Below are 15,583 nucleotides of genomic sequence, written 5' to 3' on the forward strand. Positions count from 1 at the left end.
AATCTTTTATTCCCAACCCTCCACCAGCAATGATTGGTGGTTATTGGGCAATATGTTCTTTCTTTTGTAATTTTTAACAAAATATAATTTTGATAATACACAGCTCTATTTATTTCCCACCAGTTTTTCATTAATATATATTAAAGTGGTTGTAAATTCTTACATATATACTAGTGAAGTGACTGGCCTCAGGTAACACACAGAGATTATACAAATCTTCCTTCATAAGTTGTACATGTCTATCTACAGTCTTCTCTTCTCTACATCCGTTGAAAGTGCTGAATTTCTAAAGCTTGTTGAGTTGTCAAAAAAGGGAGCAGAGAGCTGAAATTACACTCTGCAGAGCTCAGTAAGGAGATGTCAGGGACCATCGCGACGCATGGGTCTGCACATGCGTAGGTATCTGTCAAGACATGCAGGCAGCAGAGCACTAGGACCCAGGCGCACCTATGACGGTGCTGGGCAGGCACTAGGACCTAGGCTGCGCCTGTCAGGTGCAGGGCGGGCTACTTAAACCAGCCCTGCACAGACACAAGTTGCCGTATGGTCTGATCTTTGCTCCTGTGTTCCTGCTATTTGAGATTCGTTGCCGACCTTGCCTGAACCTGACCTCCGCTGACTTCTCCTGCTCTGACCCCCTGGCTAGTTTGACCTCTCTTCTGGATATCCCCATACCTGATCTGAACTTCTGTTACCGACCCCAGCGAGTGACCTGACTATTCTTCTGCCTGCCACCTTGTACTATGCTGATCCCACTGTTACCGACCCGGCCCGTTTGACCACGCTTACTACTCCGCCATCCATCCATTTATCCCGCTCGGATCCCGTCTTCCACCTCTTCACGTCAGGCTCTCTACCTGCACATACCCCTGGCGGATCTCTCTACCACGGACAGGTGTACTCAGGGGCCGCGACCTGGTCCCTGTCTGCTTTAAGCCCATCTCCACCATCAGGGGCCCTGGTGAACAAGCAGACTGGGGCTTAGACTCCGCGCCCTGGGGAATCCTGTCCTGTGGACTGCTAGAGGCCCTGCTAGGCGGTTACTAACAGGAGAGCTCTGAGAGCTGATTGGAGGGAAGGGACACACACCCCACCGCACAGCTCACAGGAACATAGCTGAGGCTGTCAATCTGGCAGAGCTCCATCCTCTGTCACCAATTTTCTCTTTGTGTCAGGAAAACTTGTCAGAAGTGAGTCATGCTGATAGCAGAGGAATGAAGCAGCAGACAGAAATGACATTCAGTGCTCTTAACTGAGACAAGTACACACTATAGAGGGATATGCTTAATTAATAGCAGCAAAAGTCTAGTAATATAATCTGTCCAGACTCAATACCAAGTAATGCGAGTCATACAACAGTGCTGTGGAGATTGTCAGTATCTATGTAAAATAGGTGCATTGCTGTTGTTTGCTAGGGTGCGTGAGAAATGAAGGTCCCATTAGGTTACTATTCCAAAGTACCCAATCAAATAGGGAACATAATCTTTTCTTTAACAATATTATGCTGGAATTAATAATACCAACATTTTTCATGTCTAGATACATGTTACTGTAGAGTACTCTACTGACCACCTACTAAACTGTGTGACTCAAAATGACAGAGTTTATAATGTAATGCAATCTGGCACTTTTTCTCATAGAGCATGTTTTCACGTATAAAATACCATTTAAATGTTAAAAATGATTTGTTTAACCTATTGGCACTGACTGAAAGCAAATATGCGGCCTCTCAGTGGCTGGGCCTTGATGCCGGGAGGCCGCATATTTGCTTATCACACGTGTCGAGAGTGTGCAACCTGCGCACTTCCGTCACATTTACCGATGCCTCATGGAAAGGTCACGATCGTCACTTGCAATCGGGACCTTTTTGATCATATGACCATTGTAACAGCGAATCACGGCGGTCACATGACCCTAAACCCCGCTTTTCAGTATCAACCCCTTAAAGGGCCAGAAGGCACCGGCCCCAAGGGGTTAAAACATGCTTGAGGTGATTGTAGCTGTATTAGTGCACTTGCAACATAAATAATTCAGTATTATCCATGATACTATTTAAAACCCTTCCCACGTCCTAGCCCTTTAAGAAGGCCAGGAGGCAGAGGCAGGTATTCCGATCATGTGAACACTGTGATTGGCAGTCACAGAAGTCACATGATCGGAAAGCTCCTGATCACAAGTAGGCATCGGGAGCTTTCCATACCCACTGGTAACCATGCTGGGAGCACGCAGGGAGTGCACAGGGAGCACGCTCTTAGCATAGAAGTGTTTACATGTGGGATGCATATATGGGGCCTCCTGGCATTAACCACTAGGGGACCGCTCACAGTACATATACTGCGACAAGTGATTCTGCATTTCTTGGTAGGGGGCGTGCGAGAGTGAAGTGAAGCACACACACCCCGCCCCCTAATAAAACACTCCCCTCACACAGCTAACCCTTTGATTGCCTCTCATTGTTAACCCCTTCCATTGCCATTAGTACAGTGTCAGTGCTTTTTTTTAGCACTGATCACTGTATTGGTGTCACTGGGGATGTCAGTGACCCCAAGTCAGTTCCTTCCCCAGTGTCAGAATGTCCACCGCAGTCACGCAGTCCCACCATAAGTCGCTGATCGCCGCCATAAGTCGCTGATCGCCGCTATTATTAGTGTAAAAAAAATCCAGTATCTATAAACACTATAACTTTAATGTAAACCAATTAATTTACAAGTATTTGGATTTGTTTTAGTAAAGACATGCCGCAGAATACATTGTGGCCTAAATGTATGACGAAATTTGATTTTTACATTTTTTTATTGGACATGTTTTATGGCAAAAAGTCCAAAATATTGTTATTTACTCAAAATTGACAGTCTTTTTTTTTTATAGCGCAAAAAAATAAAAAATGCACGGACAATCAAATACCACCAAAAGAAAGCTCAATTTGTGGGGAAAAAGGAAGTAAATTTAATGTGGGTGCAGCGTTTCATGACCATGCAATTGTCAGGTAAAGTAACGCAGTGCTGTAACGCAAACCGCGTATGTAACTGCTTCCTGACCGCCCTGCAGCAGAAATACTGCTACAAGGCGGCACAGGTGCGCAAAATCACGTATACATATGTGATTCATGCTCCCGTGGTTTTCACTCCCCTCCCAGATAGCGTCAGATTGCCCGTCAGTACACCAGTCATCACATTTAAAACCTTGATTGCCAGGAAGACGCTCATACACAATAAACCTTTATTGCTAGTATAGTGTCTGAACGGATCAATATCTCTGATCAGATCAGCACTATACCAGCGTTTACATTAGTATAGTGTCCCCACAAATGCAGCGATAGCGTGATCAGCCCCGGCACCTGCCAGAACCTGCGTTTAGCCCCTACACTTACCCCCCCCCTTATCCCCCAGCAAGTGCAGTGTCAGTAGGTCACTGTCACTTGATACATTGCACACAAAGCCTCAGTGTTCGCAGAATCAGGCCTGATCTCTGTTAGCAGTTGCCAGTAAATTTTGATGACTCTCATATGCAGCAGAGTACCAGTACTAGTACCACGCTACCTTTTGGTGAAATGGCGAGAACCAGCAGCCGAGTACATCATGGTCTTTCACATACCAGCACTGCAGTATCACTTGGTGACGTGGAGAGTCCCATAATTGCAGTACAAGCTGGTGCGGTGGCAAGCATAAGTATTGTCCCACAACCACCAAGAATTCGCACACACGCCCATAGAGCCCCTAATATCCTTCCGGATGTGCTTGCAAATCCCGATTGGCAGCCCACAAATTATGCAGCACGAGTACTTCCCCCATTCACTGCTCAACCCGGAATTCAGGTGGAAACAGCAAATTTAACTACTCACCTTGATTTTTTGGAGCTGTTTTTCACAAAATATCTGTATGCATTGATTGTGAATGAAAGCAATTTATATGCACAACAATTTATTGCCGCCAACCCAAATTCAAACCTTGCTAGACCATTCGCATGGAAACCCAATATGGTTTCCGAATTTATATTTTTTGGAGGCCTAACCCTCAAAATGGGCATTACTAAAAAAAATTAATTGAGGTTGTATTGGTCCACAGAGCTGATTCATCATATGCCCGTGTTCTCTGCTGCCATGACCAGGTACAGATATGAAAGTATAATGTGTTTTATGCATTTCAATGACAACACACTCTGTCATCCTCGGAGTGACCCTGAATTTGACCGGCTCCACAAAATTCGGCCCCTCGTAAATCACCTTAACCAAAAATTTGCAGATGTCTATACTCCCCAGCAAAACATTTGCATTAATGAGTCCCTCATTAATTTTTCTGGCTGCCTTGCATTCAAACAATTTTTCCCCAGCAATCGTGCCGGATATGGGGTCAAGATGTATAAGACCTGTGAGAGGGCAAAAAGCTATACAGTTGTGTCCAAAATTATTCAACCCCCACTGAAATTGAGTGTTTTGGCCAGTTTGACATTGCTTTTGATCATTCAGTCATCTTGCTTACATTTACATTAAAGAGGCACTTGTAGGTCAGACAAATATAACATAACAGTTATAATGAAATAACCACAAATGTCTTTTCTGTGCTCACAGCATTATCAGTTTTATTCAACCCCCAAGTGACATTCAATCTTAGTACTTAGTACAGCATCCTTTTACAGTTATAACAGCTTTTAAACGTGAAGCATAGCTTGACACAAGTGTCTTGCAGCGATCTACGGGTATCTTCGCCCATTCTTCATGGGCAAAGGCCTCCAGTTCAGTCACATTCTTAGGCTTGCGCACTGCAACTGCTTTCTTTAAGTCCCACCAGAGGTTCTCAATCGGATTTAAGTCTGGTGACTGCGATGGCCACTCCAAAATGTTCCAGCCTTTCCTCTGCAACCATGCTCTAGTGGACTTGGAGGTATGCTTGGGATCATTGTCCTGTTGAAAGGTCCAACGTCTCCCAAGCCTCAGGTGTGTGACGGACTGCATCACGTTTCCATCCAATATCTCCTGGTACTGAAGAGAATTCATGGTACCTTGCACACGCTGAAGCTTCCCTGTACCTGCAGAAGCAAAACAGCCCCAAAGCATGATTGACCCTCCACCATGCTTCACAGTAGGCAAGGTGTTCTTTTCATCATAGGCCTTGTTCTTCCTCCTCCAAACATAGCGTTGATCCATGGGCCCAAACAGTTCTAATTTTGTTTCATCAGTCCACAGAACACTATCCCACAACTTTTGTGGTTTGTCCACATGGCTTTTGGCATACTGCAGTCGACTCTTCTTATTCTTTGGAGACAGCAAGGGGGTACGCCTGGGAGTTCTGGCACGGAGGCCTTCATTACGCAGTGTGCGTCTTATTGTCTGGGCTGAAACTTCTGTACCCACATCTGACAAATCTTTTCTCAGTTCCTCAGCAGTCACACGGGGACTTCTCTCCACTCTACGCTTCAGGTAGCGCACAGCAGTCGAAGTCAGCATCTTCTTTCTGCCACGACCAGGTAGCGTTTCAACAGTGCCCTTTGCCTTGAATTTGCGAATGATGCTTCCTAAGGTGTCTCTTGGTATGTTTAACATCTTTGCAATCTTCTTATAGCCATTGCCCTTCCTGTGAAGAGAAATCACCTCTTCTCTTGTCTTCCTGGACCATTCTCTTGCCTTCACCATGTTTGTAACCACACCAGTAAATGTCTAGAAGGAGCTGAGTATCACAGTCATTTTAAAGCTGCCTAATTGGTGCTTATTATGCTTGATTGCTGCTCGGTGACATCCACAGGTGTTTTCAATACCTGATGGAAAGCACCTGTATGAACCTCTGTTCTTCAGAGTGGTAGTCTTTAAGGGGTTGAATAATTGTGGCAATGAAGAAACCACATAAGAACCATTTACTACTGTATTACATAAACAATTGATGTCATTTTAGTTGCATTTGGGTAGTTACAACGTCCTTGTAGGATTTGATTCTGAATACAATTCCAAATGTACACTATAGTCCCTAAACCCCTTTACAGCATTGGGGGTTGAATAATTTTGGACACAACTGTACATATAAGTTTCGGATTTATGAGGGAAAAGATAGTCACGTGGAGCCTCCAAATGCCCAGACTACATGGGGAGCAGTGGCAAGATAGTTTGGGACTTAGTGTCATCCTTATATCACTTGTACCACTTATATGTGGACAATTTTTATTCAAGCGTGCCACTATTTAGACATTTGTACAATCTTGGAACTGACGCATGTGGCACCGCGTGACCAAATGTGTGCCCACCATTAGAAGTGGGTGAATGCAGGGCGGTATATTCTAATTGTGAGCATACCACACACTTTTTCTGGCAGAGATTTCTTCTCCATTCAGCCCACAGGTTGCATACAAAAAAAAAAAAAAAAAGAACATAGCATATATACACAAGGATCAGCGACGTACTGGTACATCACTGGACTGTGAATGGTTATATCAGGATGATGCCTACAGCTGCAGGCATCATCCTGGCATAATTCTTTTCAGCCAGTGATCGGTTTTCATGTAAAAGCAATCCTAGTGGCTAATTAGCTGCAGTAGTGCTTTTACAAGCAGCATAAGATGATGCCCCACCTCCCCCGCTGCCTTCCACGGCCTTCTCGGGCAGTCCCATGCCATCGGGGAGACCTGAGAATGCAGCTGGTGTTTCTGCCAGCTGATCATAGAGCTGCTTGGAGACCAGAATGGTGCCAATCATCTCTATAGTATAAGAAATCGGAAGCTACGAGCATTTTATCACTTCAGTTTCGCAGGATATAAACAGCGCCATTTGTAAATTGGGAAAGCATCTAATAACACCGATCTTGGTTTGATTAGATAATGTAAGGGCAGAGGAGATATGTAGAGTCTGATAGACCCCAATTTAATATGATAGACCCCAATTTAATAAAAAAAAAAGAATATATGACAATGCCCATTGAAGTTATAGGGGATATTTGCAATCACTGTGATAGCATTAAAAGTGATAAAAAAAATGAAAGGTACAGTGTAAAAATAATAAAAAAAAATCAAAACAACTTAAAAAAAAAAAAAAAAGCACCCTCTCCATTTACCCCCCCGTGCGTGCACACCTACGTGAGCGAGCATTGACCTCCTCTGTAAATCTAAAATGGTAGCTTGTAAAACGCTGCCTGTGGATATTAAAAACGTAAAAACGTATGCAGATGATTTGTTGCCATTGGACAGGGCATGCACAGTTTTAAAGCATGTAGTGTTTTGTATCTATTTACTCGGCATACCATCATCTGTTATATTGTACCAAACAATTGGCCAATATATTGTGTTTTTGTGCATTAAAAGTAAAAAACATGTTTTTTAAAAAAATTTGCATTTGAAAAATCGCTGCGCAAGTACTATGTGACATAAAAAATTGCAGCACCCACCATTTATTCACTAGGGTGTTTGATTTAAAAATATATATAATGTTTGGGGGTTCAAATTAATTTCCTAGCAAAAAATAGAGATTTTTTTCATGTGAACAAAAAGTGTCAGAAAAGGCTTGATCTTCAGGTGGTTTGAAGAGTGAGTGATGTGTGGCATAAACTTTTAATGCTGAGCATAAAATGCCCCCACCCCCAAAACAACCCCTTTTTGGAAATTAGACACCCCAAACTATTTGCTGAGAGGCATGTTGAATCAATAGAAGAATTTATTTTTTTACCACAAGTTTTTGGAAAATGACAAAGAAAATTATTATTTTTTTTTCTTTTTACACAAAATTGTCACTTAAATGATTTATTGCTCACACATGCCATGGGTATATGTGGAATTTCTCCCCAAAATACATTCTGCTACTTCTCCCGAGTATGGGGGTACTACATGTGAGAGACGTTTTGGCAGTCTAGCCAAGCACAGGACCCCAAAATCCAATAAGCACCATCACGCTTTTAAAGGCCTTTATTTCCTCATTACACTTCCAGACTACCTATCACAGTTTCAGAGGCCCTGAAATGCCAGGATAGCACCAACCCCCCCCCCCCCATTGACCCCTTTTTGGAAAGTAGACACCCAAAGGAATTTGATAAGAAGCATGGTGAGTATTTTGCAGATCTCGTTTGTTGCCACAGGTTTTTGGAAAATAAAGAAAGAAAACAAACAATTTTCTTTTCTTTTTTTATATTTCAAAACCTTGTGAGAAAAAATGAGATCTGAAAAATACTCACTATGCCTCTTTTTGAATTCCTTGGGGTGTCTACTTTCCAAAAAGGGGTCATTTTGGGGGGGGGGGGGGTTGCTGCTATCCTGGCATTTCATGCCTTCGAAACTGATAGGTGGTGAGGAACTTACGCACCTTCAGGCTTTCAAACTGGTCATTGGATTTCAGGCTCCTGTGTGTGGCTAGGCTCCCAAAAAGTCTCACACGTGTTGTATCCCCATACTCGGTAGAAGTAGCAGAATGTATTTTGGGGTGTAATTCCACATATAGCCATGGCTTGTGTGAGAAATATATCATTTAAATTACAACTTTGTGTAAAAAATAATAATAATAATAATAATAATGTTTGTCATTTTCCAAAAACTTTTGGAAAAAAAAAATCTTCCATGGACTCAATATGCCTCTCAGCAGATAGCTTAGGGTGTCTACTTTCCGAAAAGGGGTCATTTGGGGGTGTTTGTACTATCCTGGTATTTTAGCACCTCAAGAAATGTGATAGGCAGTCAGAAAGTAAAAGCTGTGTAAATTCCATTATCTATACCATAGTTTGTAGATGCTATAACTTTCACACAAAGCAATCAATATACACTTATTGGGATTTTTTTAACCAAAAACATGTAGCAGAATACATTTTGGCCTAAATTTATGATGAAATTTAAATTTTTTTTGTTTTTTTTATGACAGAAATGAGAAAATATCTTTTTAAAAAAAAAAAAAAAAAAATTTCAAAACTTTTTTGGTTTATAGCGTGAACAGGTGATCAAATAGCACCAAAAGAAAGCTCTATTTGTGTGAAAAAAAATGACATAAATTTAATTTATGTACCATATTGCATGACCGTGCAATTGTCAGTTAAACTAGTGCGGCGCTGTATAGCAAAAAAAATGGCTTAAATTGCAGTATCTATATCAAACTGGATATCGTGTGTACTCTCCAGCGCTTCTAGAAATCAACAGTCAAAGGAAAGTCAAGGGGACCAGGACAGAGGCAACCAAAAGAAGATGCTTCAGGGATGCAGCCTTCCTCAGATGGGGAGATCAACCACTAGATAAAGAGTAAACAGGTGGCGCACACACCTAGTGCATTATCCAAGGTTTATTCAAAGGTATTAAAGACAAAACATACTCACAAACGAAGCATGTATAAAAAGCTTTTGCATTAAGAAGATGGCCACAACGGCAGGCAAGGTGTTCCAAGTGTCAGTGCGGTCAAATGGCTGACGCGTTCCGGGGACGAGTCCCCTTCCTTGGAGCTGGTGACCAGCCTCTCGGACTGGTTCAGATGTGATGTGAGTGAGGTAGACCGATGGTTGAAACAAAACAGTGGTGCTGCTGATACCATAGTTTGTAGACGCTATAACTTTCACACAAAGCAATCAATATACACTTATTTGGATTTTTTTTTACCAAAAACATGTAGCAGAATACATTTTAGCCTAAATTTATAACTAACTTTGTGTTTACTATATATATTTTTATAGGCGAAAGTAAAAAAAATATTGTTTTTCTTCAAAATTTTCGGTCTTTTTTTGTTTATAGCATGACAAATAAAAAGCGCATAGGTGATCAAATACCATCGAAAGAAAGCTTTGTGTGAAAAAAAGTACATAAATTTCATTTATGTACAGCATTGCATGACCGATCAATTGTCAGTTAAACTAGTGCAGCGTTGCATAGAAAAAAATGGCGTAAATTGCAGTATCTGTACCATAGTTTGTAGACGCTATAACTTTCACACAAAGCAATCAATATACACTTATTTGGATTTTTTTTTACCAAAAACATGTAGCAGAATACATTGGTCTAAATTTATGATTAACTTTGGAGTTTACTATATATTTTTTATAGCCGAAAGTAATAAATATATTTTTTTTTTCAAAATTTTCATTATATTTCGTTTGGGTACAGCATTGCATGACCGCGCAATTACCAGTTGAAATAGTGCAGTGCTGAATAGCAAAAAAAGGCCTGGTCATTAAGGGGGGTAAATACTTTGGAGGGCAAGTGATTAAGAGGCTCTGAAGGTCTGGAGACAGAGGCAGACATTCCGATCATGTGAACACTGTGATTGGCAGTCACAGCAGTAACATGATCGGAAAGCTCCTGATCACAAGTAGGCATCGGGAGCTTTCCGGTACCCACTGGTAACCATGCTGGGAGCACACAGGGAGTACACAGGGAGCACGCTCTCAGCACAGAAATGTTAGATTTGGGATGTATATATGGGGCCTCTTGGCATTAAAGCCCACCCACCGAGAGGCCGTATATTTGAGTATGGCCAGCGGTAACAGGTTAATTTGCACTATCATTGAAATTTTCAGGATAAGCTTTTGGGGTATATCCCCTTCTTCAACGTCCAAGCAGTACTGCTTTGAAGAAGAGGTACATCTCGTAAGCTTATCCTGAAAATTTAGATGTTAGTGCAAATAAAAAAAAGTATCGTGGATAGTACTCAGTTGTTTTTGTTCAACATAAAAATCACTTTTCTCCATGTTGGTTTAAAACGGGTGCTACACGGGCCATTTGTCATTAAACACCCAGTTTTCAGTGAAAAAAATGTCCAATACACTTCACTCCCATATGAATTTCCTAATACCATCTCTAGTATTCATACCAATTGTGGAAACGGCATGGCAAATTCAGTTTCTCAATATTCAGCAAGATAGGGTTCAATTCATCCTGTACACATGAAGGACCTATTATATGTATATATTGTAGAAAGAGAAGGGCATTTAACATTTCTCGCAGAATGTCCAGTATTCAGCAAAAGAAGGCTGAATCCAACCCTAATTAAGACACTTTAATAGTATGCCTTATATCTGTACACAGTGCAGAGTTACCTTATAACTAATCAGAGCTGTTCGATAATAAAATGACAGACTTACGGCTTGGATTCGACGCTGGCCACAGGAGCAACATAGTTGGCTGGGATGTATCCTTCTACTTTTCCACGAGGAATCAAGGCCCTAGCATTCCACCAGCTTTCATGTGTGAAGTCCAGAATCTGCAATTGGTCCCCAGCATTAAAGCTTAACTCCTCAGTTGTGCCAGCCTTGTAGTCATACAAAGCCACATACAAGTCATTTTTCCCTTTAGTATTTATAATTACATTTGGAGGTCCACTCTGAAAACCATAAGATACTGGTTGGTCGATGTGATCAATAGCATGGCTATTCTCAAAAACTGCACGTTGATTTGGTTTATAAACATCTGCCTTTTCCGTAAAGCAGCAAGGGCAAATTGTCACGCAGCAACTGCAATTTTTCCTACAATAGTTTCCCATACTCAGGTTCAAAAGTCAGATTCGGTATTCCAAGTCCAGGTAAGTGAACTAATGTTTCCTTACCTCTACTGCTGTAGCTGCATATTAGGAAATAACATTGCTGCTGCGAATTTTCAGAATTATCCTAGATCCTGAAGAAAAAATAGATTGCAAGCAACTGGACAGAATATGTGATTTTGTAGGGTTAAAAATTAAGTCAGCAGCAAAAACAGATTATTCGCAGAAAGAAATGTAATACTTAGCGGGGTAACTGAAGTCCTGAATCAGCCAGCACTGTCTTTAAATTTTTCAAAGAATGACGAAAACACCTTGCTGAGCATGGTATCTAGGTAAATCTGAATGCTGGAATATCTGTTCAGTTTACTTCCTGGTGAAGGTTTTTTTTTTTTCCTGGTACCTCCCTCACTGCATAAATGCAATGTTAACTTGCTTCCTGTAGATTTACTGAAGAGAAGTAGTTAGCAACACCTCCATACAGCCTTGTCCTGGCTGTACCCTGTAATGAAGTTAGTTACGTAGAAAGGATTTTGCTGCAGGCACCTTGCCAATTACACTGCACAATTCTAAATGACAAACAGTGGATACAAGCCAGTATCAGTTTTCACTGCAGGTGAAATCAGTAGTTGAACTCTTACACAAGGGCGGGATGAAAAGTGGGAAAATACAGGCTAAGAAAAGGTTCCTCTCTGGAATGTGATGTGACGTCTTTGGGTTACACTACAACTAGAGATTGCCTTTGTGCTAAAAGCAGTCATTCCAAACACAGATTTAGGTGCAGCACACAAAAACGATGGTCTGTTAAGAATATAGTTTTAAAGGCAAATTTGTCTTTATTATTTTGCATAAATTTAACAGACATAGTATGAGATGTAAACAGAACATGTACAAGTAAATAAACAAAAAAAACATCACAGATGATGTTATGAACCACATGGATGTAAGAAAATGATGAAGTAAAATTGCCAGAGGAAAGGATTAATATCTTATATTACGGAGGTATAACATAATAAAGTATCAGGGGGGTATCCAAGGCAAAATGTCTAAAACAATATGAGAGAATTCCATACAACCAAAAATGTAAACTAAAAAAAAGAAAGAAAGAGAGGACAAAAAAAAAAAAAAAAAAAAAATATATATATATATATATATATTTTTTTTTATATACTATCTTTTTGAGAAGAGGAGATTAAACGGGGGATATGATCAACCTGTATAAATACATCAGTGGTTCATATAGTGAACTCGGTGTAGAGCTATTCACCCTGAGGTCATCACAGAGGACAAGGGGGCACTCTTTACGTCTGGAGGAAAAGAGATGTAATCTCCAAACACGGAAAGGTTTCTTCACAGTGAGAGCTGTGAAAATGTGGAATAGACTCCCTCAAGAGTTGGTTCTGGCCAGCTCAGTGGATTGCTTCAAAAAAGGCCTGGATTATTTCTTAGATACACAGAATATAACTGGATACTAACATTTATAGGTAATGTTGATCCAGGGAATATCCGATTGCCTCTCGGGGGATCAGGAAGGAATTTTTTTCCCTGCAGAAGCAGATTGGATCATGATTTGCTGGGTTTTTTTTGCCTTTCTCTGGACCAACTGTGGGTATAGGATTATAACTTTTTTTTTTAATGGTTGAACTGGATGGACTTTTGTCTTTTTTTCAGCCAGACTAACTATGTAACTATCAAATTTTAATTACATTACTTATTTACGAAAGGTGTAACACCCCCTTTTTGATTTACTTGTTTATGTCTTAGCATTTAGATTACCATTCATTTCAACAGCATCTTTCCATGAGATTATATTTGCATCTAACATATTTTAGGCATGTTGTTAACTTCTACTGTAAATGACTCAGAAGACTCACTTGCATAGGTATACAAAATCCCTGGGACTGCTTCTGGGCACCGCCAGCTTGAATATGATGTCAGCAGCCCCAGCAGATTCTGAGTTGTCACTCAGGTGACCCTCCAAAGATTCCCCTTAACTTCTGCCCCAGCTGCTATATAAAAGGTTATTTGGGGAGGTGAGGGAATGGGTAGAAATGCTGGGCCAGCACATATAGTAATTAGATACTCCTAGAAGAGGTTATTTGGGAAGTAAGGGAATGGGTAGAAATGCTGGGCCAGCACATACAGTAATTAGATACTCCTAGAAGAGGAGAGGGCTATGCTAGAAAAACAAGTAGTCAAATTTTCTAGCACGTTCAAAGGCACGATGTAAGTTAATTAACCGCTTAAGGACCGCCCTATAGCAGATATACTGCTATAGGGCGGCACCTGTGTGCAAAATCACATATAAATACATGATTTTATGCGAGTCACGTGTGTGCCCTACCCATGCCGCCATTCGCGACCGTGGATGTCAATCATCAGATCCTGGCCGGTAATTACCTGCAGGCGCCCTATGATTGCTGATCATCTCCGACGGGGAGGAAGATTGTTTTGTTTACAAATAATCTTCCTCCCTGTCAGCTCGGGCACACTGCTCGGGATGACTGTGCACAGTACAGCCATTCCGATCAGTGTGCTTACAGTGAAGAACAAACCCCCGCCCCCTAGTAAAACACACAGAGCACACAGTTAACCCTTTGATTGCCCCTCATATTAACCCCTTCCTGCCCAGTGCCATTAGTACAGTGTCAGTGCTGTTTTTTAGCACTGATCATAGTATTGGTGTCACTGGAGATGTCAGCGACAACAAGTTAGTTCTCCTCCAATGTCAGAATATCCACCGCAGATCCGCAGTCCCACTAAAAGTCGCTGATCGCCGCCATTACTAGTAGAAAACAAGAAAAAAATCCCATTATCTATTTGTAAATGCTGTCACGTAAACCAATTGGTTTACACAAATTGGGATTTTTTTTTAGCAAAGACATGTCGCAGAATATCTTTTGGCCTAAATTTATGATGAAATTTGACTTTTTAAATTTTTTTACATGACATGTTTAATAGTAAAAAGTCCAAAATATAGTTTTTTTCTCACAATTGTCAGTCTTTATTTGCTTATAGCGCAAAAAATAAAAAACGCACAGGTGATCAAATACCACCGAAAGAAAGCTCAATTCGTGGGAAAAAAGGATGTAAATTTAATTTGGGTGCAGCACTGGATGACAGCACAATCACAATTGTCAGTTAAAGTAATGCAGTGCCGTAACGCAAAAAATGGTCTGGTCATGGGGGGGGGGGTAAATCCTCAGGAGGGCAAGTGGTTAAGTAGAGTTTATGCGAAAGAAATATGTTGCAACTAAGTATGTAAAATACTCAATTTCTTTTCTGTGCTTTTACCAGCATTTTTTCCTTTAAGTAAGTGACAAGATCTCTTTATGTACTTGTATCAAAGTCCCCTTCCTACGATCTTCTACGTTTCCTTGTTTCTGGAGTTTTTTATCGTATAGTTACTGCTTCTTTTGAAACCTACTTTGCAGCTCTCTAAAAATCATATTTGCAGCTTTACATCTGAATTTGTAGATCTCTCTAAAACAGCCTGCAAAATACATATGAGAAGGCACATTGTACATAATGTATATGGCTAATGTACATATGCAGTTTGTACATTAGCCATATTTTTCAACCACTTTCTGACTTTCCGTCCCACCACTCTATATAAATGGCCCGGATAGACAAGCATCATTCTAGGAGGATAAACCCATAAATCCTCCTGTTTACATAAATATTCCCAATGCGCAGGTTCCTGAAAGTGGCTGGAAAGTAAGTGGGTGCTGCAGTGACCACCAGCTGGGAACCATGAAAAACACAGAACAGAAGATAAGCCTGCAGCACACCAAGGATCTCCAAAAGAGCATCTAGAATTTTTTTTAAATGATCATAGCATAGAACAAATGCTGCTGTTTAATGCTATCATGTGATAATTTCATAAAACTTTTGGATACTTTTTTGGAGATCCTTGACATGCTGGCAACATATTTTCTTTACATCCTCCAGCTTACGCACCTCATGCACACCCTAGGGGGCTTGCAGTGGTGCAATCGGTGATCTCTGTGGTCCTCGGACACAGCAGATCACAGTTTGGAGAACAGGGCAACTGTCATTAGCCCTGCACCATGAAATTGTGACCAATCACATCAATCACAGTAGTAAACACAGGCTGTCAATCATACAGCCATTGTTTACTATTGTGATTGCTGTGATTGGTCACAGCGA

General features: G+C 40.9%; 1 protein-coding gene across 1 annotated transcript in view; it reads right to left on the reverse strand.

Annotated features, from left to right (window-relative positions):
- Positions 1-11,742, reverse strand: part of FRK (fyn related Src family tyrosine kinase) — a 161,092-nt gene extending 149,350 nt beyond the window's left edge. Inside the window, exon 1 of the mRNA XM_089652142.1 lies at positions 11,022-11,742. Within this exon, the coding sequence (XP_089508268.1) occupies positions 11,022-11,419 (398 nt within the window). The 5' untranslated portion in view covers positions 11,420-11,742. The remainder of the gene's footprint in view (positions 1-11,021) is intronic.
- Between the last annotated feature and the right edge of the window lie 3,841 nt (positions 11,743-15,583).

The sequence above is a fragment of the Staurois parvus genome, unplaced genomic scaffold (assembly GCF_062004578.1).
Source record: "Staurois parvus isolate SC_StPar_1 unplaced genomic scaffold, SC_StPar_1.0 ptg000672l, whole genome shotgun sequence".
Classification (NCBI taxonomy): domain Eukaryota; kingdom Metazoa; phylum Chordata; class Amphibia; order Anura; family Ranidae; genus Staurois; species Staurois parvus.